The 26,112-nt window shown below is 39.5% G+C and overlaps 1 protein-coding gene across 7 annotated transcripts in view; it reads left to right on the top strand.

Moving 5' to 3' along the window:
• The window catches only part of LOC309352128 (uncharacterized protein), a 48,153-nt gene extending 22,739 nt beyond the window's left edge, over positions 1–25,414 (top strand). For 6 of the 7 annotated variants that reach the window (XM_081880456.1, XM_081880454.1, XM_081880458.1 and 3 more), the window contains 6 exons: positions 546–665; positions 7,450–7,680; positions 17,898–18,056; positions 23,143–23,290; positions 23,482–23,625; positions 24,465–25,414. In XM_081880456.1, the coding sequence (XP_081736582.1) occupies positions 546–665; positions 7,450–7,680; positions 17,898–18,056; positions 23,143–23,290; positions 23,482–23,625; positions 24,465–24,934 (1,272 nt within the window). In that variant the 3' untranslated portion in view covers positions 24,935–25,414. Of the gene's footprint in view, positions 1–545; positions 666–7,449; positions 7,681–17,897; positions 18,057–23,142; positions 23,291–23,481; positions 23,626–24,411; positions 24,432–24,464 lie in introns of those variants that run through there. The other variant, XM_081880460.1, reaches the window with a different exon arrangement.
• Positions 25,415–26,112: the final 698 nt, after the last annotated feature.

Here is a 26,112-nt window from a genome sequence, read left to right as displayed (position 1 = left end):
GATGCTCCTGCCTTGCTTCTGATAACCCCAGACATACACCCAAGGGTATAGCATTTGGTAGGACTTGTGTGCAGGCCTATTTTATGCATTCAATACTCCTGATGCATTGGCCGATCTGTAGCGGGCCTCAGTCACAACCTTCTCTGGCTGCCATTGGAGCTGGGTGATATATTGGTAAATTGTCCGAAACCAGTATGGTATTCAGGGTCGTGATACCGGTTTCAGACAATTTGAGCTGGAATACATTGCACCAGCTCAAATTGCATGCAGGTGGCAAAGGGGGTAAGCAGGCAGGCAGGCAGGCACAAGGAGCCTGAGAAGAGAAGGTTCCAGGCGAGCACCGTCTCAGACTCCATCCTGCCTGCCTGCCTGCACCTTTTTAGGAAGCCTCACCCCATTCTTCTGGCTCCTGTGAGCTGGAGAGGCATCAGGGCTTGCTTAGCTAAATTGAGATGAACTAAACTTTGGGAGGGTTTAGCTATGAAATACAAACTTAATCGATGTAACTGTTTTAAAAATTATTTCCTACTGTCCCTCTTTTTCAGATTTCTGATCTGTCAAAACTTGCATTGCCTTGGACTATGGGAGGGAACCTTGTTACACAGCCAATTACCCTTTTGGACGTCTGCTATGGCAAAATAGAAAATTTAAATCTGAGATATGTGGTAAGGACTTAATGAATTGAAATACAAGGAAGAATGCTTCATTTCTTCCCTGACTTTTAACTTTGACTGTCTTCTTTTATTCCTTAAAATATTAAAATTAATTAGCATTCGTATGAATCATTTGCCCCTCTTACTTTCAGACTGGTTAATGACTAAAATCCCATATGATTAAAAGTATACTTGAGGGGATATTGATTTCCATCAAGGGATGCTCAATTAAAGGCAGAGCTATTTGCCTTTACAGAATAACATTTTGACTAGAACAAAAAAAAAGTGACTTATGCTAGTATAACTCTTTTTTACATTATTACTGTACAAGACATATCTAAGTGCAAAAGAATACACAAAAAGATAATCTGCTTTTAGATATCCCAGTCAGAACCTTGTTGTGATGTCAGCATGAATATGCTGGATACCACATGACAGGAGGAGGGTAAGTTAGGCATCTTGTTCAAGAGCATTTCTCATTGTAGCTCTGGGGCTGCAAGTGTGATGATAAACTTCTATACTGGCTTGGCACCAAATCAATGTCTGTATATTGACAGTCTTTTGTTTTCTGAATTATTGCCACAGTATTGCTTGATAAGATTTTTGTGTGCTCTTGTGTACAATGGGATGTTAAGTATGATGTATTGGATTCAACCATATTTGCCATGCCATATTTCATCAGCCACCACTGAGCAATGGTTTCATAAAGCAACACTACCACCACTGGTTGAGGACAAAGACATGCTTGGCAGAAGTATAAATAAAGAACTGGTGCAAGTCAAATCAGAAGATGAGAAAAGAGACACAAAGTGACTCTTTTCTGCATCCCTCTTATTCTCCGCAGTGAAGACGTTCAGAATTTTTGTATCTCTATACAGTGGTACCTCGGGTTACATATGCTCCAGGTTACATACGCTTCAGGTTACAGACTCCGCTAACCCAGAAATAGTACCTCGGGTTAAGAACTTTGCTTCAGGATGAGAACGGAAATCGTGCAGCGGCAGCAGGAGGCCCCATTAGCTGAAGTGGTGCCTCAGGTTAAAAACCGTTTCAGGTTAAGAACGGACCTCCGGAACGAATTAAGTACTTAACCCGAGGTACCACTGTACATTTTATGTCTAAATTTAAACAGGTTTTGGAAATGTATCTCTAGGTTGTGAATACTGTTTAACAGCAAAATAAGAAAAACCTGGTGGATGAGGTAGAATCCTCCATTTAAATATGGCATGAGCTTGTTTGGAGGCAACACTAAACCATAATTTCATGTTATGCAGATGTGTTTGCTTGAGTCTCAGGCTTTTACACACTCCCTCCTGGGTGACCATGTGAAGGTTTCAAGCATCTGCTTCCCGTTTAACGTCAACTATGGTTTAACGAAACACTGGAATCCTGAGCTATCATTTCATCCTGGCCTGTTATAAGTAAACTGTAGTTTACACTAACAAGAGTTTATTCTCTATGGGCATAATGATAAATCACAGAAAGTGGATGCTTCCAATCTCCACTCTGTGGCTGCTCCAGAGGGGAGAGGGAAGGGTGGAATATGCAAACTTGACATTATAATGAACTGGGCCAAATATAAGATGTTTCTGGGATCTGGTTTAACTTCATGATTCAGAGCAGGAATACACGTTTGTGAACAGGAGAAGCAAAAATTTATTCAAATTTGACAGAAAGCTCTGCTTTTCATGAGCTTGGTTTTCTTTTTGGTGTGAACTGTCCAGATAATACCAGGCATTCTAAGTTCTAGGGAGGCAAGGGTGGAAATAAAAGTATATATGATGGCTGACATGTAAAAGAAGAAAAGGGCATTTCTAACCTCTGTTGCGTGTCAAGGGTGTGACCTTCTGAATCTGGACTGAAACAAATTGGCAATGACAGCTCCTGATTTTCACTGATCTCACTTGAAAAACATTACAAATTGTATCTCGGCAGAAGTGGCTCTTGTGATGAATTATTCATGAAGCTAACTTCATCACATAGAACACCTGCTGAGAAGCGCTTGCGTTGCATATTAACATACATGTATTAAGCTTTGCAATTAAAGCCCCGGTATCAGAACCCCGTTTGCTATGACAGTTGTTATAATGCGCCATTCTAAAGGCAATGACAAATACGGGTTTACATTCTCGGAGCATTTCATAATTTTAATTGGTTCTGGGGAAAGGTCACCTTTCAGCAACACAAAGGGAGCTACATTCAGTCTTTTTCCAAAGCATATCAATAATTCTCACACTTCCCCTTTTCATCTTAGTCTCTGTGTCCTGCAAATCTGGCTGGTGCGTGGTACTTGCTTAAGTAGAATTCTGAAGATAATGTGAAATCTTTAGACCAACAGTAGAAACTCAGTAATAATGAACACATGTACTTGAATTTAAATCCTTTTAATTTAAATGGAACTTGTTTCAATGTAAATATTAGGCTATTTAGGTGCATGCTGGAGTTAGTCAAGAAGCATATGCAGTTCTTCATTGTGGTCTCTGTGTAGCCCCTCATATTTCGTTCCATGTGTGCACATAATGGAATGAAACCTTCTCCAGCTCTCAGAAGGACAGAAGGCAGCAAATGTTCTTAAAGAGGGAAAATACTTTCTCTAGCCTGAGTAATTTATTTTCCATGTACAGTCGTGCCTATTTTTCACGATAAATATTACACACACTTCCCTTTTCTTGAGATAACGTGCTAACAAGCAAAAGGCAAATTCATGCAGGCACTTGTGTAAAAAAAATAAAACTTGCTTAATTTCTCTAATGAAGCTGTAGTGAGAATTGGCTATTGGAAACATTTGGCATGAAAGAGCAGCTTTTAACATGGAAACTCTTAGATCTTTGTTTGAAATCATATAGTGAGAAACTTCAAAAAAGAAGCCTTCAACTAGAGTGAAATACGCTCAAATAGGTGAGCCAACACTAGATGTTATTTAGAAACTCTTGAAAAACCTTTTGTGATGCTAATGAAAGCTGATTTGATTGGGTAACCTTTCCTACTTGTTCTTTGTAGATCAAGTGTGGTTCTGCTTATTATGCTCCATTGTTGCTTTTTTCTGTCAGTTGAAGGTTAAATCTATTTGCTCATCCTTCTCCACTTAACCAGAGCTGGAACCCTGCGAATGGAGACATACTAAGTTAGAACTATTTGGGAAGGACTTTGTTAATAAAATAGTAATAAAGCACAATGTTTAATGAAGGAACTAGAATAAAATGCAGGGACTTCAGCATCCTTTCCAACTCTACAATTCTATGACGTAAGTGTTTCAGAGGACAGTGAGATAATTTCTAACATTGCCTAGGTTTCTAGAAAGTACAGCCCCTCATGCTTAGGGTGAGTCACAACAATAAAAAAAATCAAAGATATTATTTTAAATATAAACATCTAGATTATCCTGATTCTAACTGGAAATGATTAAATCGGGGTGGTTGCTGTGGTGTCCACCCTCTAGAAGTTGTAGTATTCCAGCTCTCATCTGCCCCATCCATCCTGCTAAAGGTAAGGGGTGATGAGAGTTGTATAGTCCCAACAGCATATTGAGGACACAACCTTGGTTACCCTTGGCTTAAACAAACACGTTTCACACTGCTTTTGCAGAATGCCTTGGTTCATTTTCTTTATACAACTACTAAATCATGCACTTTGTCAGAGAGCCTGGAGATGGCTTCCAGGTGCTATCTCAACCGCAAAACATAACTTTAGCTGTAGCAATGCATAACATCCCATCAGACCATCATCTGTTTTTGACTTTGATGGACCTCAGGGAGGAATGGAATGTATGCACACATGTACATTTTGGAATTGATGATCAGTCAGCGAACCCCCCCCCCTTTTTTGGGTAGTGAGAATTTTTTCTTTGTAGGCTTCTCATTCTAACTTGCTGAGCCTAGCAATTGAATCATAGAAGTGTAGAGTTGGAAGGGATTCCAAGAGTCATTTAGTCCAATGCCCTGCAATGCAAGGATCTGTTGCCCAACATGGGGCTCAAACCCCTGACCCTGAGATCAAGAGTCTCATGCTGTACTGACTGAGAAGAACAGGGGAGGAGGCAGCCTCTTAGCAGCCATATATCTCAACCTCTAGACTGTAAAGCCAGGTGCACTCAGACATGAACATACTGAAATCAGTAATATAGTGAGAGCATCTATAAATACAACAGGTGTTTTCTTAATACTTATGTGCTTACTTGAAACTACAAGGGCAGCTTGACATATCTGAATAGGTATGATTGGAAGGTTTTTAGCTGAGGCAATTAGAATAAGATCCACTATTTGACTATTGATTCAAAACCTAAAATGTATTTTAGATAATTGACTTTTTATTTGTGCATATTGTATTGTTGTTTTATTGCTATGGCCCGATGGCTGACGCAAATAAAGATTCATTCAACAACTGGATAGGTTTCCCTGTTTGTTTGGTATGCACAATCCCATCTAGAGAAAGAGAAGCATTCACTGAAAACCATAGACAATGGAAGGACACCATGTAAAATATGATCATATCAAGAATATGAAAATCAAGGATACTTGAGCGAAATAATAATAGAAGTGTCAGATACTTAGTCTTCAAATTAGTGTAAAGCTTATATATACTGTAATGCTTTCAAAAATACTAATAGTGTTTTTTAAAATACAGAAATATCGTACAAAGTACTCTTTATCCATTACAGATTGCAAAGTCTGGAACAATCTTTCCCTGTTCAGGTGTTTTACAGAAGTTACTAAATAACTGAGTGCTCTTTAAATGGGACACTGTTGATTGTCAAGGACTTGGAATTTTAAAAGCATTAGAGGACAGAAAAAAACTTAAATTCAGATATCAGATCGTGATGTTCAAGCTGTGTACTGGAAAACCTCAAAGTTCCTTAGAGGGCTTATCAGGGGCTCCTTAGTGAGGTGCCTTAGTGAGAAGGTCAGTAAAGACAGATAAGCTTCCATACTCCACAGCTTGCTTATCACTGTAATCATCCACTGGGTAGTGTGGGATGTGCTCTAGAATGCATGCTTAGTTTGCACCCAGTGACAATGACCTGGTCAGTGTTACACATGCGCTGACCGCACACCCTAAGTCAGCTACAGGATCCTATGCAACACACACAGGTTCCTCTGTTAGCTATTGTGTTGACGATCAGCTGTTGTGACTCATTAGCTGTCCAGAAGTGAACAGAGAGTCTTTGCCTACAGTTCAAGTTTTGACTCTGCATCTAAAATTGAGCCTTCCCCACATCTCTGACGCTTTCCCATCAGCACACACTCCTTTTTGCTTCTATTTCTTCTCAGATCTGGGTAGCAGTTGCCAGGAGAGAAGGACTGAGGGCAGACAAAAGCTAGCTATCATCCTGCCTTCATATCTTCTGTAAAGAGCTGAGATAAAATGAGGTTTACAGTTGTGTTCAGGAATTACTTCGATTTCAGTGGAGCCAATTTATGTATGACTTTACAGAACTTAAGCTTGAATTTGTATCTCTAAACTCAATTGGTACTTATATGCAGTTCAGAGATGATATGTCAGAGGGTTACCAAACCTAGCATGTAATTTGTTCTCTCCCTGTGAGTTTCTGTTGGTTGTTCTTCTGCTCAGGAGCGCCATGCAAAGAGATATGCTCGGTTACTTCCAGAGGGATGGAAAATTATATATAGGAAACCTCAGGATGTTGTAAATGCTTTGTACTTTTATCTGCAAGGGACTAGAGTAACTGGGATGAGCTACTTTTTAATTCTGTAGAACCTGAGGTTTTTTGGTGATGCCTGGTTTCCCTTTGGAAGCAAAATGACTATAACTACTTCCTTTCTGTTTGTAAGTGTGTGCACGCACACACCTGTGTGCAAAGTATCCATGAATTAAAAACCTATTTTTCATTTGAAGTTGTCGCTTATATGAAGTTTAGAAACAACATCAGCTGCGAAATGCATAATCATGTGTAACAGTTAGAGGCATCAGATAAGTGCTGAATGAAAATGAAGTATTCAAAGCTGTACATAAAAGATGAGAGAAACAGCTCATATTGTAGCATTCAAGATGCTGTGTGTGTTATGAAGAAATTTGCATGAACACTTGCATCCAAATGTTTTTGTCTTGGCAAATTCTTTAAAATATGTGAATATTCTCAGAATGTATACCAGTCTTATTTGGGGGTGTTATTTGGCAGTACAACTGCACATTCTTCTTCTTTACCTTAGCATTTATACATTTTTAATCTTTTTATGTTAATTGCTTCAAAATGAGCACTTGATCTTAGCAGTGACTTCTTAGTCTATACTAAATGAAAACATGCTGTTCAATAAATGGCAAATACAGCTGGCTAAAGGTTTAAACAGGAAAAGGACACAGGATTCTGTGGTAGGTAGAAGATAAACATTGGCTTGTTTACGGTTTTCTAATACTCTGTTTAGAAGTTTGATTCCCTCACCCTCTCCAAAAAATCCTTTTTACTACTCTAGCTCTGAGCTGTTCTTTTGGAAAAACAATCAGCCCTGTTTGGAGGGTAGCTTTGATCTCTGTTTTCTTATTTGTTTTAAGAAGCTAGAATTCTGGCAATTTGTTGTGTTTCATGCTTTGTCAGATCATGCCCCCTCAACACATGTTTTCCACAGATGGCTTGGAAGGGCGGGGGAACGGCAGAGGAATGCCTGGGGTTTGACGTCTCCACTACAGTTCCCAAGTGATTGTTTTGGAAATGTCAGCCTACCCACTGTGGTGCCTTGCAGGTACCTAGTGAGGGCATGTGCCCTTTCACCTGGCATGTTTAACTTGTTTTTCTTTCCTCAATGTTTACCATTTCTCGTCTTAACCTTTCTTGTTTTCGCAGAGCGCTCTTGAAGGAAAACTTAGCAAGCTGCGGAGACACCTGCTTGCCATGAGGCAAAATCTGGGTTTTGTTCTTGCCCCAGGACAGATGTCCTCTGAGGCAGCTCAGCACATCCTACCAACTGCTGTTTATGCTCGGCTGATAAATCATGCAACTCAGTGTCAGCAGTCTGTGGAGGAATGTTGCAATGATTTGCTCACTTTGACGCTTCTGGTACCTTCAGCACCTTGGGTGAGTGTTGTGCTTGGCAGGCTGGAGAGGGATTGTTTCAGAACAATTTTAAATGCTAGCCAAAATGCTACGTTCTCCTAGTTATGTATAATCAAGTTCTAGTCTGCCTCTGGCTCTTATTCATACTTCATTCCTGTTTATTCAATGGAGGTGGAAAGTGTCGTCCCCTCCCCATTCTTTTCAGGCAGAAAATAAAATAAATTTGTTGGTATCTTGTAGTTATCATCAATTCATAATATTGCACGGGCATCTTTTGCAGATGTACCACTATGTACAGAACTATTTGATGACAAGCAAATGCATCCAAATATATTCTTCACTTAAACCTGTTCTTACATGTGTACCCGGGGAGCCACTGTGGGATTATTCCTACTCACACCAGAGACTTTCCAGAAAGTGGGACAATGAAGTGTGAGCTTCTCATAATTCCTCAGTGATGCAGGAAGGAGTTAGGCTCCATCAGATTCCATATTGGCAGTATGATGTGGAAAGGGGTCTCACTCTCATATTTGATGTTGAACAAAGAATCCCTGTCTGTAGAACAGGAGAACAGCTGCCAGTTAGAGAAGTTGATACCTACCATCAGTTAATGTTTTTTTTACTGAACACAGAAAGTTAAACCAGCATCAAAGAGAATAAGCTGGTGCTCTACCTTTCCCTACAGCTGCTGCTAAAGTTCACCTATATTTCCTGTATGATTCCAAATAGAGAGTCCTTCTCATGTAGTGGTGCCCATTTGTTTATTGTTGGAATGCTAAAGCAGGAAAATGAGAATGCACAGAAAAACAAATTAATGTTTTGCCTCTGTGTTCACAGCAGAAGATTTAGGGCAGAGCCCTGAACTAACTTCCTTAGAAAGGGTGTCTGAGGAACTGAGGCAAATAGTTGTGACAAGAGATGACGTTTCTGGCCTTATTGACAAACTGAAAACTGACAAATCACTTCCACCTGAGAGTTCTTTAAGAACTCAGATGGCCAGAAATTTCTCATTTAACAATACGGTGGTACCTTGGGTTACAGACGCTTCAGGTTACAGATGCCTCAGGTTACAGACTCTGCTAACCCAGAAATAGTACCTCAGGTTAAGAACTTTGCTTCAGGGTGAGAACAGAAATCGTGCGGCGGCGGCGGGAGGCTCCATTAGCTAAAGTGGTACCTCAGGTTAAGAACGGACCTCCAGAATGAATTAAGTTCTTAACCCAAGGTACCACTGTATGTAACTTGTTCCTAAGATGAGCTGCCAGAATTGAGGATTGGAAAATGGCCAATATAACACTATTTTTTTTAAAAAAAATGGGATCCAGAGGAGAACCAGGACATTTACAGGCTGGTTAGCTTAATGCCTCTTTTGGGCGAAAAAACGGTGGAAACAGTGGTTAAAGATATGATTATAAGGCATATAAAAGAACAGAGCTCTGCTGAAACAGAGCTACCATGCTTTCTACAAGGGTAGGTTTGGCCTTACCAATCTTTTAGAGGCAACAAGCATGTTGATAGAGGAGATCCAGTTGACATTGCTTACAGAGACTTTCAAAAAGCTTTGTTAAAAGTGGATCAGACCAAAGGCCCATCTAGTTCATTGGTGGCACAGGTGCCAACCAGATTCCATCAGAAGCCCGCGAGTGAGACCTGAGTGCAGTAGCCCTCTTGTTACCAGAACCCACCCCAAACCCATGTGCTTGGATTTTTTCACTTGTTTTTCATTCTACTCCATTGACAGTGATTGGACTAGATCTGCTCAGGGATCCTCCTCCTTGCTGGGAATTTGATATCATTGATAGGCTAAACATTTTGAGAAGATGAGGCACAGGTTGTGTCCTCTCAATGATATCTGTGTTGCTGAACATGTGGCAGCATATTAAAACTTGCTGTAGGCGAAAATTCTGAATGAATATACAGGAAATTTTGAGCATTCTTACCTCAATGCCTGCCTGCTGTGATTTATGGAAACAAAGAAACCTTTCTTAACATTGTCAAATTATATTTTTTTTAGAAAACAGTGTATGAATTGCAGAAAACTTCCTTAAAAAACAAAAACAAAACAGCAGTAGCAGTAGCAGCAACCACCCCCACCTCCACCCTCTGGCAACACCTCTAGAACGGTTTTGCGCTTCTATCAAAGAGCAAACATTGGAATGGTCTCAACACTTCTAAAAACTCAAATGTACATCTAAACTGACAAAGTGCTTCCAACAGCTTCTTCCCTTGAAGGAATGGGATGCCACTGAAAGGAGTAGCTTGAGCAGGGAAAAAATATGAAATTTTATTGTTTCACCTTTTTATATAGAGATTGATGGGAGGAGAAAGCCAATTGTGGCTCAGGAAAAGGGGATGATAGGGAACTTTCAAGCCTGAGAATTTTCCAGCAAGATTCTCTTTGGTCCTCAAACCAGTGAGACCAAATGAGCATATTGGTAAGCAATTTTCCTTTCCCCCACCGAGGCAATAGAGTGTGACATTATATTAGATTATTATCTTTGGGCGTTGTTTAAAGTGTGTTATAATGCAGTCTAATTAGCCATGTGATAATTGGGTCCCTAACAAATGAAGAAAACTAAAAAAGGCTTTAATAATCTCATTTGAAATTAATTTTCCCCATTTATCCTTACTTTATCTTTATTGTGGCTGAGGCTTTATTAGCAACTTCATAGCTAAGCTGCCATTATTTGCTTTTTAAGTAGAATTAAAGTCACACTGTTCTGTTTTTAATTTGTTTTTTGATTGAATCTTAAATAATTAAGGCTGCAGTGCCAGAAGCCTTTACTTGAGAGTAAGCTCTTCATTTAATACAATTGGGCCCACTCCCAAGTAGCCATGGTTTGGATTGTACTACACATCTAATATCTTCCTTTAAGGAAAGACAAGAAATGTCCCTTGCATATTAAATAATCACAGCAAATTTGGATCGACAATGTAACCTACTTTATTGTTTGCAAACACTATGGAGGCCATATCCAGTAAGTTATAAGTAAGCAAATAAACAATAAATGGGAAGAACAGTTACAGTCCTTTGTACACACTTTAGAAACCATAAATTGTCTAACTCTGGAAGCTTGTAGCAGTAATCTGTAGGCTCAAGACTCTGACACACCCATGGATCCAGAGTTAAATGTGTATAAGAAGATTGATGGAAGCTGAGTTCTTTGCCCCCTCCTCCCCAAGGACCACCCTCCCCAAATGCTCTACTGGGGTTAAGGGAGCCTACTGAATGGGGTGGGTTGAGGGGGCCTTGAAACTAGCCTTTCATGAGTTGAAAGCTTTGGAAAGGAGGAGATGGGGAAGTATATGGGGGTGGTGTTTCTCTGTATGCAGTTACTTTTTTGGTACAAGATCAATTTTATATTTCGTTTTTTGAATAACCTTAACATTTTGAAAAAAAAGATGCTTATTATTCTTTCAGAAGCAAATAGCATTAAGAAGCTCATATGATACATAAGTCTTGCCTGTCTTCTATATTATATATAATTTTGCTGGCGTTTATTCTGAGGTTGTATTTTGAATCAGCTGACCTAGCAAATAAAACGTATTAATGAATAATTAAGAGAGATGCAGGCCTAATTATCTCTAATTTGTTTTCTGAATGCAATATCCGCCTTATATGAGAACATGAGCACCTAACCTCCTCTAGAGAGCTGCGAACAGATATTTATGGTGTTAGTAAGCAAGGACATTTAGTGCCTTAGGTTAGTGAGATACTGGTAAGTGGGTGGCTATGATGAATTATTTAGTAGTCTCTTTATGGCTTCTTCCATGGAGATGGAGACAAAAGGGGTTTCCTGAAGTCTCATGAATAAGCGTGTACACCGGGGAGTGCAAGAATCAAAGGGAAAGGAATTAGCAGCTGACAGCTGATGCTTTTGGCCACTAGTTTGATGTGGAGATTTAGCAAAATTCCTTGAGTTCTATTGGGTCTTCCAGGAAATTCACCAGTTTGGCTAAATTGTGCTATAAAATATCTTTCCGTTATGTAATTCATCTACGGAAGCAAGCTGGCTAAGGAAAATTAACTCAACTGTTAATCAGAGAATATGAATTTTGTATTTTTATTGCTGGAATTTCTAGAAACATTTGCAGTACCTCCTCTGCCTGGGTGTATTAGATGTCGAGTCTTAAAGGTCACATGTGAGCAAGCAACAGAGAGATTTTAAATGACATTTGTGGATTGTGAGCAAAGAACTTTTACTCAGAGTAGACTCATTGAAATTAATGGACCTTAGGTACTTATGGGCTTTTAATTTCAACAGGTCTACTCTGAGTAAAACATAGCTGACTACAACCTGTATTATAAAAAATTGTACATAACAAACACATTTTAAAATCTAGCTTCCCAGTTCTCAAAGGTGACACGTGCAGTTTGTGAAAGAAATAAACTCTTTTTTTCTTTTTTTGCCATTCTAATATTTACTTTTTTTCAAATCTGAAAGCAGATTATAAATGGCAACTAACAAGCATTTATTTCTACAATGAAGATCCCCAGAAAAAGACTCTTAACCCCTAACACTTTCTGCTGTATCACATCTCATTCTGTCGGCATCTTAGAAATTGTCAACCTGCCCAGTATTTGTTGCAGACCCCTCCCCTACGGATGAATCTCTCATTCATTACAGTAATTCAAACACACTAACATTCTAATGTCAAATCCTAGGCTTTAATTAGACAACTTTCAGCCTAGGTGGAAACTTTGGGCTCACATGCCTGGACAGTTAAGTACAGTCGAATTCAACTATGGGATGCGGCTCTCATCTCTGCTTTCAGGCAGAGGGAGCCAGCATTTGACTACAGACAGCTTTTCCAGGTCATGTGGCCAGCATGACTACACCACTTCTGGTGCAACAGGACACCCTGATGGAAGCCAGAGTAGACAGAAATGCAGTTTACCTTTGCGCTGTAACAATACCTATTTATCTACTTGCGCTGGTATGCTTTCGAACTGCTAGGTTGGCAGGAGCTGGGACAAAGCAATGGGAACTCATCCTGTCATGTGGATTCGAACTGCTGACCTTGTGATCAGCAAGCCAAAGAGGCTCGGTGGTTTAGACCGAGGTACAGGTACTGCGGTGTGAAAGGAATGTTAGAAAACAGAACAGAAGTGCTAGCACTATAATCAGGAAAACTATCACAATGTTCCCCATGTCTGAATGCACCCTGAGAATAACTGAATTGGGATCTGCAAGCATGCTTAAATCTGTGAAACAAGAAATGTTCTGGGATTCAATAAATGAAGGGCTCTTTTTACAACATGGATTTTGGAACAGCAAGAAGCAATGGCACTGTTGTTACCCGGATCTCTAGCAATTCTTCTGTTAATGCTTCCTGAAGAATTGCAGCCTCAACCTAAAGAATAGAATTCCTATGTGCCAGCCAGTATTTCTGGACACCTCCAGAGGCAATTTTGCCTTAGATGATACATGAAAGAATTGTGTTTTCACTTTCAGGGAAGTAATATATCATGCGTATCTATCAAAAGCAGCATGAGCATTTTAACATGAGAACTGTACCGTAAAATAATGTTCTATCAATCTCCCTCCCACCTGCAAGTTATTACTGGGCTTAGCATGGATGCCGTTTCCATGCAGTTTCCTCCTCCTTATTGGTCTCATGGGAGAATGTTGGTTTTAGTTTACTCTACAATCAGACATATATATGTTTTTTAAATCTATAGTATATATATATATATATATATTAGGTTTTTCCAAAAAAAACTAGGTTCAGATAGTGCAAACAGATCAGAATGTGTAATCTACTGCTACAAGCAATTGCCATTCCCGGGAGTCCAAAATAAGGAATATTTAAAATGGAAGTTTCCCGAAATATACATATTTAAATCCAGATCACTGGGTTGTAACAATTTCAATGGGAAATTGGTTATATTTGATGGATTTGTTTGATTATTCATAAAAGAGCCTTAAATATGATGGCTGATCCTCAAGGTTGCTAACAGAAACCCATGATGCTATTACCAATTAATATCAGTTGTATGCTCACCAGATAACCTGTTGTATTTGTTTTAAAACCACACAGTTGTAATGCACATGTTCACACTGATTGCTGCAATCTGTTGTCAGATTAGTATTCCAGCTCATTTTGTTTGAGCATCAATTTAGGCATGATCAAGCTGTGCTAATACCAATGCTACAAGCATATACCAATGCTACAACAACAAAAGAAATGGCATGGTGCTATCTTAATTGCTTTTCATCTAGGTTAGAAGTGGTGATTGACCAATGAGATTATTTTTAACCAAATAAATGTCTTCTTTCACTTGATTAAAATATTGTTTTTAGAATTTCATCGTTTGACTTTCTGTGAAAAATTAGGCACAATCTAATAACCTTTTTAAAAAAGTGGCTAAAATAAACCCAGCAATCAGTTGGTAATTTAAAAGACTGCAATATGTCCCAAAGCAATTGAAAACCCCCAAGCTCCACTGGTGAGTTGGTATTGCAGGCCACTCAGAGTAGCAGATTCCATTGTTCCTGCTCTATTAAAGTACAACAGAGTACTAGATGAACGGTCAGGGTCAAATATTAGTAACATTAAATCTGAATTTGTAGACGAAGCAGATCTCTAACTTCAAGTTCTCTATTTCTCTCTCACTCTCATGGTTTCTCTCTCTCTCTCTGTGTGTGTGTGTGTGTGTGTGTGTGTTAGAGCAGGCTGTTACCACCTACATTATCAACTAGCAGAAGTGGTTGCTTGTCTGTGATGTAGATGCTACTTACTTTGGTCTGTAGATGGCAGTAACTTGCCACCGTAATGGCTTGTACCGGCTTTCCTATTTAACTGGTGATTTAAATGCTTTGACTGATAAAACATATAAATTAAACCAACTCATACGGCCAGTGTCTTCCAAGAGACAAATGTACTGGCCCTGCTTGGTGGCAAGTTGCAGGCTGTGATCTATCAGCTTCAGTTCCTTATCTTTTTTAAAAAAAATAATGGCAACACTGACTTTCTTCAAAAGGGTTTTCTAAGATAAGATCTATTAAGCACTCTGAAGTTTGGTGGACGAGGAGCTCCTCTTAAGGGAAGATGGAGAAGTGGTGCGCTGAACCTCCCAGGTCACTGCTTTAAAAACCTGACTTTTCTATAAATAATTTTCAGCACTTCAACCAGCTACATTTCATGGTGTATCTATGTCAGAGCTTTCGACCACGTTTTATGTTCTGTTGAAGTGGAGTTTCACTGTTATCGCTTCCCTTCTTATCTCATCCCTGCACTTTGTTCCTCACTATTCCGAGAGGTGCTTTTGTAAAGCACTGTACTCTAATTTTATCAATTTTAATATGCTCCTGGATCACATGACAGCTATAAGTGGGCTCACACTGCCTACCAGAAGCATTTGGGTAAAAAGTAGATTTGATCATTGCATTCTGTGGAAGCACTACTCTGCAAGACCCAGACAGAAGGGAGAAGACAAGCCCCAAACTGAGCATAGGAAGCTGCACACCATCTTAATGACTCTTCTCTTTTCTGTCTTGGCAGAAATATCGCCTACATTCCCCCCATCTGAGATCTCAAACTTTCATCTGTTTAGCTGCATTCCTGAGAAGCAGCATTATGATGAAAAATGATGCCCATTGCTTTTTCGTATTGACTGAAATGCCTTACCTGTAAGGGGAAACGTAGGACTTAACATCTTCCAGTGAATCCATTGTGTTGGGTGTAGGATGCAAAGCATAAACTAGCATTTAATTTGTATCAAGAAAATGCACAGCAAGTCCATGAAAGTTCAGGTAGATCATTGTTACCTATTAGTGAAGTGTCTGTCAGGATGATGGACTGGGAGACAATGCCTGTTACCTCCTGCTTGCTGTTGCGTATGAAAAAAAGCAAATTTCAACCTGGTTTTCTCAGGGAACAATTGCTCTTGTTCCTCCCTTGTCCTGCACCAGTGGCGGGTGTATCCTTATCTGTAAACTGTCCCCTAGAGAGAATTTAGGGAGAGCAACAATATAATTATTATTTAAATGAGGATGTTGTCATCAGTGTCATAAACTTTTATTGCACTAACCAAAGGCCATGGTATCACGCATAAACCAACAGTCACTATACATACAGTAAAACCACAGTCAAATCTACGAAAATTATTTGTTATACTTTATAAGTTACAAAGTCATTGGCATCACTTAGCAGCCATTTCACCCTCTTCCCTTTCTTTTCAATCTTGTGAAGGGAATCCTCAGCCTTCTACACACACAAACACACACACACACACACACACACACACAGTGGCAACAGGTTCCACAGATTCCATAGTAGTCCTTTAGATGCTAAGATCTTGCTTGTTGTTCCACTGTTACACCTTGTTGATGACTTCAAGATCAGCAATGTTTTGTGTTTATTTTAATAGGTTTGATAATAGTTATTTTTTACATCTCTTGGATGCATACTGTTGTTTATCCATAATGCTGCTTGTATAAAGATGCCAAGAAGCGCTTGCTCAATTTCACACATGGGTAATTGTGGATTGTGAATGCAATCCATTACCCAATTAATACAGCTAAAATGGCAAAAGGAAATGGATTCAAAGGTGCTTTCGATGTGTATTTCGAAAAATGTATTATGCTGTTTCTTTCCCATGCACTAGAATCCAGTGCTGTGGGGTGGAGGGGGAGTAAAGCTAAATCTAATACAGTGGTGCTCCGCAAGACGAACGCCTCGCAAGACGGAAAACCAGCTAGACGAAAGGGTTTTCCGTTTTGGAGGCGCTTCGCAAAACGAATTTCCCTATGGGCTTGCTTAGCAAGACGAAAATGTCTTGCGAGTTCCTGCGGGGTTTTTCCCCTCCCCCCCTTTTCCTAAGCCCTTAGCCGCTTATCAGCTGATCCGCTAAAAGCCGCTAAACCGCTAATAGCGCTAATCCGCTAAGCTGTCAATGGGCTTGCTTCGCAAGACGAAAAAACCGCTATACGAAGAGCCTCACGGAACGGATTTCGTCTTGCGAGGCACCACTGTAATGTTCTTCTACTTGTGGCAATAACTTGCACAATCTCTTTCTCACACCTTCCTGCACCCCCCTTCTGCTTTTGAGAGTCCCCTGGTGGGGCAGGGGAGCATCTCTGACAGTTTTCTATTGGTGTCTTCTGTTAGTGGAAACACACCAATTCGATTCCTCCCCATATCCCTCAATTTTCTCGCCATCTATACCCAGTTTATTCTTTGCTCTTTTATACTTTTACTCCCAATTATTACTTAACATTCAGATCCTTATTGTCCAAGTTCCATTGCATTTGATGCACACTCTTCATGAGAGGCTAGTCCTGACTGGAGTTTTCTATTTTATCACAGAGATCAACAACATTAATCAAGTTGAAAAGATTTATAGTAAATTAGTCTGTTCATAGAGGTTTTGACCTCTGCTTCATGGCACCTAAATCCCTGGCTGAAAATATTTTCTCCACAGCCTGCTGTGTGGTTTCTCTTATTAATTGTACACTTTCAAAATGTTTTGTAGCACTAAGTGTAGCCATAAACTTCAAATGAAGCAGAGAAGAAATTCCATCATTCTGAACCTGACAGGGGATTATACCTTCTTTTGCAGTGTCTTTTATTTTAACCTTGTACGTGTAGCTTTCAATATAGAAAAAAAATCCTATGTTGAAGGCTATGTGACAATAGACAATTGTGGGTTATTGTTGTTTTGAAAGGTCTGTTTGAATTATAATTTGGTATTTATTGGCATACGATTCTAATTACTGCTTGATTTCAGGTGATAAGTCAAATCTTAAAATGTACCTCCCTAAGAAGCTTGCAAAACTTGTGTCGTGGCGTATTGTCTACTACACAACTCATCATCATTGAGCATCGTTGTAATTGGTGGACGGTGACTAAAATGTGAGCGACATTGTGACAGATGCTATTTACTCTGTTGCCTTCTCTATTGTCTTGATGTGCTTTTGGTGTCACTGCTAGGGAAGCAGAGGATCTGAGCAAGCTACCCTGCTGTAACCTCTGGTATTGTGACAACCATCTTAACCATGTTACAGGATCATGTGTAAATTAAGTGGTTTTCAGCTTCATCAGCATGAAACAAGGTGGAAGAGTACTATCATCACACATGCTGCAGCTATGGTAAAATCGCCTAGCAGTTAAATTTACGCTTTGAGGGTTTTCTGTTGATACCTGTGATTGGGGGCAGAAATTGAATGGCTCCTTTAAACTATCCTTGGGTAAAGTGCTCCTTTTACTACTACTCCCCCCCCAATGTTTTTCAGGAAATCCTGGAGAATTCCTTGAGCCAGGAGTTCACTGTGGAGAATGTGCTTGCGACGCTTCCAGCCTTCCCCAAGGGTGCCCCTCAGCAACGTGCTAAAAGGGCAGCAGAAGCCCTGGTAAAGGCTCAAAATTATTCCAGGCAAATGGCAATGCAACAGGTGAGGAAATGGGGGAGTTTATTTCAGTTTAACATCCTCTCCCTCCGCCCTTCTTTTTAACAGATTTGACCTACTTTGCAGTCACTGGTCAGTTTTCCCCTTGTACAAACCTTATCGCACAGCTAATGTATAAAGGTTAGAATTCTTTTGTTGAGTGGCTGTGCAGGCATTAGTCTCACTTCCTGCTGGCAAGGCCACTTTTTTGTGGGTTTGTACAATAGGAGCTTATGAATGCTTCTATTCATGGCCAGCTCCTGAGGCACACAGAAAAACAGGCAGCCATTCCTTTAAAACAGAAACTTAAATATGATTTGGAGGTTTTCTCGTTCTTTCTTCCCACTTCAGGAACCAAAGAGCTGTATTAAAACAAGCAGGAAGGAGCTTGAAAACTTCCATGGAACAAAAGGCAAAAGTTCACAAGGAAGTATCTTACATTTCCCAATGTGAAGACAATTCCTGTTCTTACATATACATATTTCAGAAAAGTTAGCTTAACATGTCAAATTCTGCTAAATCATAATAGGCTAATAACAGTGTTTTTTTCCCAGGAACTTAAAAAAGCGTTTATGTAGAAGTTTGTTAGGAGGACAAATGTTTTCTTCAAAATTTCCCATTTTCCAAATAATGGATCTCCAGTTATGATTTTGCCCTTTCACATGTTCTATTCTGATTTTTAAATGCTGCTCAAGCTAGAATTTAGACTTCTCAATCTAGAACTTATCCCTTTGGGTCTCTACCAGATGTCTGACAATTGAATGGACCTCTTTGAGGCAGGGATCTATTAGTGGGTCTCCTTTGATTGTCTAGCTTAAGGCTGCTCCAGATCGTTAGTGGGAATCTATCCAAAATACAGGCTACAATCCAAAAGACTAACATGCACATATTGCAGGAGCTGTGTGGGCAGCTTGAGCTTTGGCTGATTCTGTTGTACTTCATTCTGCTGAAGAGACAAGCTGCTTGTCTCTTTAGCAGCAGGATCTGCTGTGGTAATGCTAGCAAACAAAGCTCAAGCAATAAGTATACTTCTCCAATCTGTGTATCATGCCTTTAAATCATAGCCATTCATTTTTTTTCTTTGACAAGTGAAGCTTTAATTAAGTATGAATCATGCAGTGCTGACTTTTCTTTTGGGGTGTGTATGTGTGAAAGGAAGTTCTGCAAACTGCGTTCTAGTTCCATGTCAGAAAGAAATGTTACACTCTAGCTGATGGAAGCATTTAACACTTGAGTGTGAGAGACCATTCTTTTTTTAAAAAAAATTGGGAAGGCTCTTAATTTTTAATTAGATTTTTAATTTTTTATTAGATTTCCATAACATAATTTCAGACTTCAAATTTGTTATACATTTCTCTTATACTCTGACTTCCCACAGCCAATCAGAAGCCGCACTTCCTGCAGCCAATCAGAAGCCGCGCTTTAGAAGTTGAATGGACTTCCGGAACGGATTCCATTCGACTTCCAAGGCATGACTGTATTCCTCTGTTACATCACACATTTCATCTAATATATATTCCTCTAGTTCATATATTATCATTTCTTCCCATTGCTCACATTTCAAATCCTGCCCACGATTTCATTTGGTTGTTATATATTTTTTCAAGTAAGCCAAAAATTTCACTCTTCCATAAATTGTCTATCATGTTGATCTCTTATTCTTGCTGTTAGCTCTGCATAGCCCATTGATTTTAGGAGCTATTCTTCTTTGTTGGACTTCTTTCTTCTTTCCAGTTTTGTGCATGGGGAGGCTTGTTCTTAATGGCATAAGTAGATCAAGGAATTCCAGTCCTCTCTATTTAAGTTAATTAAGGTTAGTAGTCTTCATTTGTGTTGAACAGGGAGAACCATAAGCCAATTTTAGAGCTCATACTATGTAAGAAAGGTCTTAAGTTCAGTCCTTGGCATTTCCAGATAAAAGAGTAGGATTGAGAAGAATCTTTGCCTGACAACCTGGAAAACTACTTCCTGTCTCGGGAGAAATGGTTACTGAGGTAGATAGAACAGTGCTCTGACTTGGTATAAGGCAACTCCTTGTAGTCTTCAAGGAAGACAAGTTTTGATTAATAGGGATGCCATGTTTCTTTGAGTATAGGAAGAAAGCAGGGTCGGAACATTTAAAACTATGCTGAAGTAGCTGGAGTCTCATAAAGCATTAGCTTGTCAGACCTTGCCTGAACACGTCGAGTCATTGGCTTGTTACTTAGTTAACCTTTGTAATACTACAACAGCTTCTAATAATTTAATTTGCACATCACATTTACTTTTTCTGTTACTCTCTACATTCTACACAAAGATTCAATAATTCCCATCCTACACAAGATGAACTGAGGCCAAGAGTGACCAAAAATGCAGCAGGTCCATAACTAGAGAGAGAACTTTGGACAAAGCACCCACAATTTTAAACCCAGCTCTCTAACCACTGAGTTGCCTGAGAGCATTAAGCTGCAGTTATTACAGCACTATGTAATAACTGGAAAGATTTAATGTAAGTGACAGCTAGCTGGACCCAAAGAACTCTGAGTGGAAGAACAAGAGAAGAACAAGAGCTTACACAGTGTTATGGAGGGTAGGTTCTACTGCTTATCGTTAGCTTCTTCTCGTGCAAGAGGTTGCTCAAGTAGACCATCTTCTGGTTTAATTTCATTTCTGCCCCCACAACACTATAGTGAGACATAAACAGCCAGAGTCTACTGAGAAGAAGACACCTGGTGGAGCAGTATCTTTAAGGGCTAGCCTGCTCTCTTGGGATTTCTAGCAGAACAGCCAATCTGCTGCTCTTTGTTCATTTTCAATCAGCTCATCTTGGAACAATTTGATCTTGTGCCTGGGAAAGTACATTAGGTCACTAAGATGATCTGGCAGCTAGCTCAGTACTTCTTGCTACAGATGGCCAAAAATCTTGGAAGTTAAAATTATCTAAGGCCCATTTCATAATATTTATGTTTCTGTGGGCTATTGGATTCCCTCGGGGGGCAAGGAAGTGACCATTTAATGAGTTTCCTCAAAAATATGCCTTTGTTGTACTTCACTTATCTCCTGCTACTTGATGTTGCAGTACTAGTGTAAAGGTAGCAAACCACATAAAAAGTAAAACATTCATATTTTCCCAGTACATTCATTATCTGGGGGGCAAGGACTTTGTTAATCTTGTGCCTTGTGCATCATGAAAAGCATTATCAGGGAAAACATGGCCAAAGATTAATGCATGAAAAAATGTCATGCAATAATTTGTACTTTAAAAAAGTATAAATTTGTTTTTGTTGTAGTTCTTGGCTCTCTTTCCCCTCAGCTGTACAAACTGGAGCATGAAACGGGGAAGTGTTGCAAAGATTATTTCTTAGAATAGAAACAGATTCTTGCTGCATAAGCCTGTTTTGCAACCTGTAAAGCAGTCTATAAAGGGTGCCATTTAAAAACTTCATATAAATGTTGTATTTGCTGATTATTATTATTTACTAGAAAAATACTCAAAACTTATTTCTATATTTCATTATTTTTGTTGTTTTTGTTGTTTTTCTTAACAATATTGCAATGTTTGAGGATCAGAGACATTTGTCAAAGGTACAACTAACTCTTTTAAGAGTTTGATTACTATCACTGCCTACTAGCTCATGAGATAGTCACCCTAGAGGATATACTTCTGTGATGTGGCTACAGGAAATGAGAGAAGGTGACTGTGGGTATCTCCAAAACATACCTAGCAGTTCAGAGACATGTCCTTTGTCTGAAGGAAGAGTACTGGGCAGTTGGCAAGTAGGGTGGTTTGTTGGGAAGATTAGTAGTAAATTGCCCTTTTCCTTGGTGTCCTCCACATTCTCAATAAGGAACTTCAAATGGTATGGATGGTTTTTTGACAGTTCCTCTCTTTACTTTCTTAATAGTGGACTCTGCATTTGCCCCTTCCTTGGGCTGGGAGACTAAATCTCATCTGCACAATTCATAATGTATATTTTTTATTGTGGACATTTTGTGCTATAGGGAAAAAAAATTCCCAGCAATGTGTGTTTGGCATATACGTGTAGGAATTGAGTCTTTGATGTCTCTACCAATTTTCCCACTCAATTTCATTGATTGTGCTGTTCAGAAACAGTCACAGCCATCAGGTGTGCTTTGCGCGGTCAAACACAGTATGCGGTGCTTACACTTCACAGAATAGAAATTCCCAGCCTGCTGTGGCAATGTGGTCTCATTAATCAGTGTCCTTACTATTCAAGGTTTCTATAACAGGTGGACATTCAACAGGTGATTCTGCATTGGCAAAAACATCAGAAAATAAAAAGTCTGCATTTTTGTGTGTGTGTGCATGAGAGGGAGAGAGAGAGAGAGAGAGAGAAGGAATTGGGAGTGTTGCATACCCCAAGACCTTTCCCTCATCCTGCTACAGTTTTCTTCACTTTCAGTTGCATTCTGTAAAACTCCAAATTTCCTCAGGACTGCAAATACTTAACCTACCTCCAGTGGAGACACAAGAGCTGAATTCTGTGCAAGCTATCAGCATGTCAAAGCCTGCAAGCTGGGCAGCGATTTCCTGTCCCACTCCACCCCCAATTGCTTTCAACCGGCCTTTGCAGCTGTGCAGTTGACATCAGCTTGATCTGCAGTTATCCGCTATAAAGCTTTCCACTGTATGTGCATTAATGTTGCCCACCTGCTAAGTGAATCAGATCAAAACACTTAAAGCTACTAGGCAGGGAGACAGAGCAGAGGATGGTTAGTTGGGAGGAGAACATGCTGTGGAACCACCAGTAAAAGCTGCTTGACTGCTTTTATTTTCCTCTCTAGTAGGACTCCTTTTCTATAGCACAGCAGTATTAGAAAGCACAGCAAACGGCTGAAGCCATGGTTTATTATTTCAGATGTCATATCAACTGCAATTGGCACAAGTTCAAACCAGGACTGAAATCATGCTTCTACATTCTGGTTTGCTGGTCAGCCACTGATGGTGTTTGTCAGGTAGATGCCAAGAAAGAAGAATGTTTAAGGTTTGCAAACCATGGGTTCATGTGACATCTCATGACATCTGATTGAGCCAATATGCATTAGGCTCATTGATGCCTAATATTGCATTTTGTTGCTTTCCCCCTCCTAGATACTTGCTTTGCAAGCTGAACTTAACTTCCACAGAAATTTGTATAATCTTCAAGTTAAGTACACCGAAGCTGTCTTTGATGGGATAAAGCAAGCATACCACACATTTCAAGATAATGTTGCCATGGTTCTATGTTCACCATTACAAGGTAAATACATGTCTGTAATAGCAGCATAAACAAAAACAATTTCAAAATACTGACAGGCATGAAATACAAATGTTTAGTGTTTCAAACACCTGAAAACAACTCAAATGCAAGATTTCTCTCTCTCTTGCCGCTTCATACTTTTAATACAGGTCTCCAGGGAGCAATTGATAATTTTCCACTTTCTCTTGTAGATGTTTTTTCTTCTTATACAAAACTTAAAGCAGAAGCTTCAGAGGCAGCTTTGAGAGACTTCCTCACTGCTTTTAGGAACAATGCAGAACAAATCCAATATGCAGTTGAAACTTTGGCTCCACCAGTGAATCAGCAGCATGAAGGTAAGAACCTTACTTATACAATTTGGATTGGTAAAGGATGCACTTGATAGGCTTGTCTTGGTGTCTTGTCTCTTTTTTTAAAAAAAAAGGCATGGGAAGAGAGCCACTCTTAGATATCTTGCATCACTGATTTATCCTTAATTTTCAGCATTAGGTTAAATAGAAAATAGCTGATCTAGTACATTCAACCTAGTTCAAGACTTGAGCAGTAATGAGGAGATTTTGTAAAAAATAAAAATAAAAATGAAGTTCCTCCTTTGGTTGGTTCCTGATTTTATCTTTTACTCCAATGAATGTATCTTATATGGTGTGTTTGAATGTGAATGTATAGTTTATTATGTTGTGAGCCAATATCCTCAAAGTTAAAGTATCAGCCACAGTTTGGAAATTGTAAGGCTCACCTTGACTCAGGTGTTATTGGACTACAACTCCCATAATCCCATACCATGTTTGCTGATGAGTTGGAAGTGTCCAACAACATCTGGAGGGCCACAGATTCCCCATCTTTGTTGCAAGGGATACCCAATATCCCGTCAATGGAAGCTCAAATTTTGCACATGCCAGAAGCACATTTGGGGCTTTATTTGATAATGAAAGGCATCTATAACCTGTTGATTTTCTAATAGCTGACAGGGCTCTCTGGTAATGTTCTAGCTTACAATTTTTTCTAGGTTCATGATAAATAGCACATTGAGAAGATACAGTTGATCACTGAAATGCATTAAATACTATGTTATCACAAACAGTTTCAAATCAACTGCTTATTTATGCCTTACTATTGTTTAGGTTGAATGAATGGTGCAGTATAGCTCCCTACCTTCTTTTAATTTACCCTTAAGGTGATGAGGCCTTGTCAAAGTTTGGAAAAGAGTTCTTCCTGTCTTTGGAACGTTCCCTCAAAGTCTGTGGAGAGCAACGGGATAAGGCAGCCAGTGAAATGGAAACCTTGCAAACGGAACTGGACCAGGCCTTTGAAACTCTTCGGAATTTAAGGGACCAAAAAGTGAAGAGAGCAGGAGCCAGTCAGCGTTTTCCAAAGCAGGAAGATGACAGAGCAGATGGAATAGAAGAAAGGAGCTTGAATGTACTTCCAAAACACAAGCCTGAGCCTGAACCAACATCCACATTTCCTGTAGACAGGCATAGCCTCTTGCTAAAACATGCTTCTGTTACAGAGAGGGAATCTGTCAACCCATCTTCAAAGCAGAAAATGGAAAGCTCTGATGGTTTGAATGTTCAGCAGAAGGGGAAGCTCCTACACCGGAGCAAGAGTATGAAAAACACGGAAAGGCCACCATGGCAAAGTTAGACATAGCTCTTTGGGCCTGACAGCCTTAGCTTTGTCAGCAGCTCTTAACTGAATTCTGTGGGAGTGAAGTTGTGACTATGTGGTGTATCAGTGGGATGTAAGCTTATTTTCTTCCGGGAGTTGATTTTATGCTCTTTAGTGGCTCCTGAGAGCCATTTTATACATGTCAAATTTCATTCCCTAGAACTGTTTCCTGTTTAGAAAATGGAAAACATTTGGCCTGTTGAAGCAACTTCCACATAATGTTAAAAGACATGGGAACATGCTGAAAAATCACATATCTCTGAAGAGACAGAATGTCAAAGCTGGAATGTGTGCATAGAGAGAAGATGAACGCCATTGTTGCATCACAACTCTAAAATTAACCCTGCACCTCTTCTGGCACTTTTTGCAGTGCTTTATAACCTAAGAAGTATACTTATCCCTGACTGTCATTGGGTCAGGGCTTTATATGTATGCAAGACAATGTAAGCCAGATAATGGCTTTGAAGGTAATCGAATGCACATCAATACCCCTGTGGGACTTCCATGAGCTAAATAATCAGGACATTTGGTTTTCAGGTGTCAGTGCAGAGCGTGTCTTAGGGAAAGACATTTACTGGTTTTTTTATTTTTGGTGGTTTTCTACTAGTGCTGAAGTAGTAACCCAGGTAGTTGCTAAGCAGATGTACCCCAAGCATCCACTGGAATTTAATGGAAGAGACTTTGAACCTATCTCATCACGATTTTACGTTGTCCTTTTCCTACACAGATGCTTTGGCTTGAAAACAATCCTTGAAGCAGGCTTGTGATTTGTGGCATTCCACAAAGCTAAGTCTGGTTCTCCGTAAATGGTCTCAGTTATCTGAGAAACTTAATTGTTCTCCTTGGCTTGCTACCCCTGCTAAAAGCAATACTCTGGGCCTCATGCTTACGAGGCTAATAAAACTGCTCAAAATGATAGCATGAGGATCAAGGACAGCATTCAAAATGTTTATGACTTGTGAATGGTTTTGACGACCCCCTTTTTTTGTTTGAGAATGATGCAAAATATTATGCTCTGTAGTATTTTTAAAATTGTATTTAAATTATATTTTATTTCCCCCCCAAATCAACTATCAGTTGAAATGCCGAAGATGAAAAGTTTCTTTGTTCTCGTTAATAAATGACAGAAATAGAATGCAACCTTTGTTTTGTTG

This window comes from Podarcis erhardii (genome assembly GCF_964252035.2).
Source record: "Podarcis erhardii genome assembly, chromosome: 11".
Taxonomy (NCBI): Eukaryota; Metazoa; Chordata; class Lepidosauria; order Squamata; family Lacertidae; genus Podarcis; species Podarcis erhardii.
Note: the sequence above shows the minus strand (reverse complement) of the source record. Positions and strands in the feature narration are given on the sequence as shown.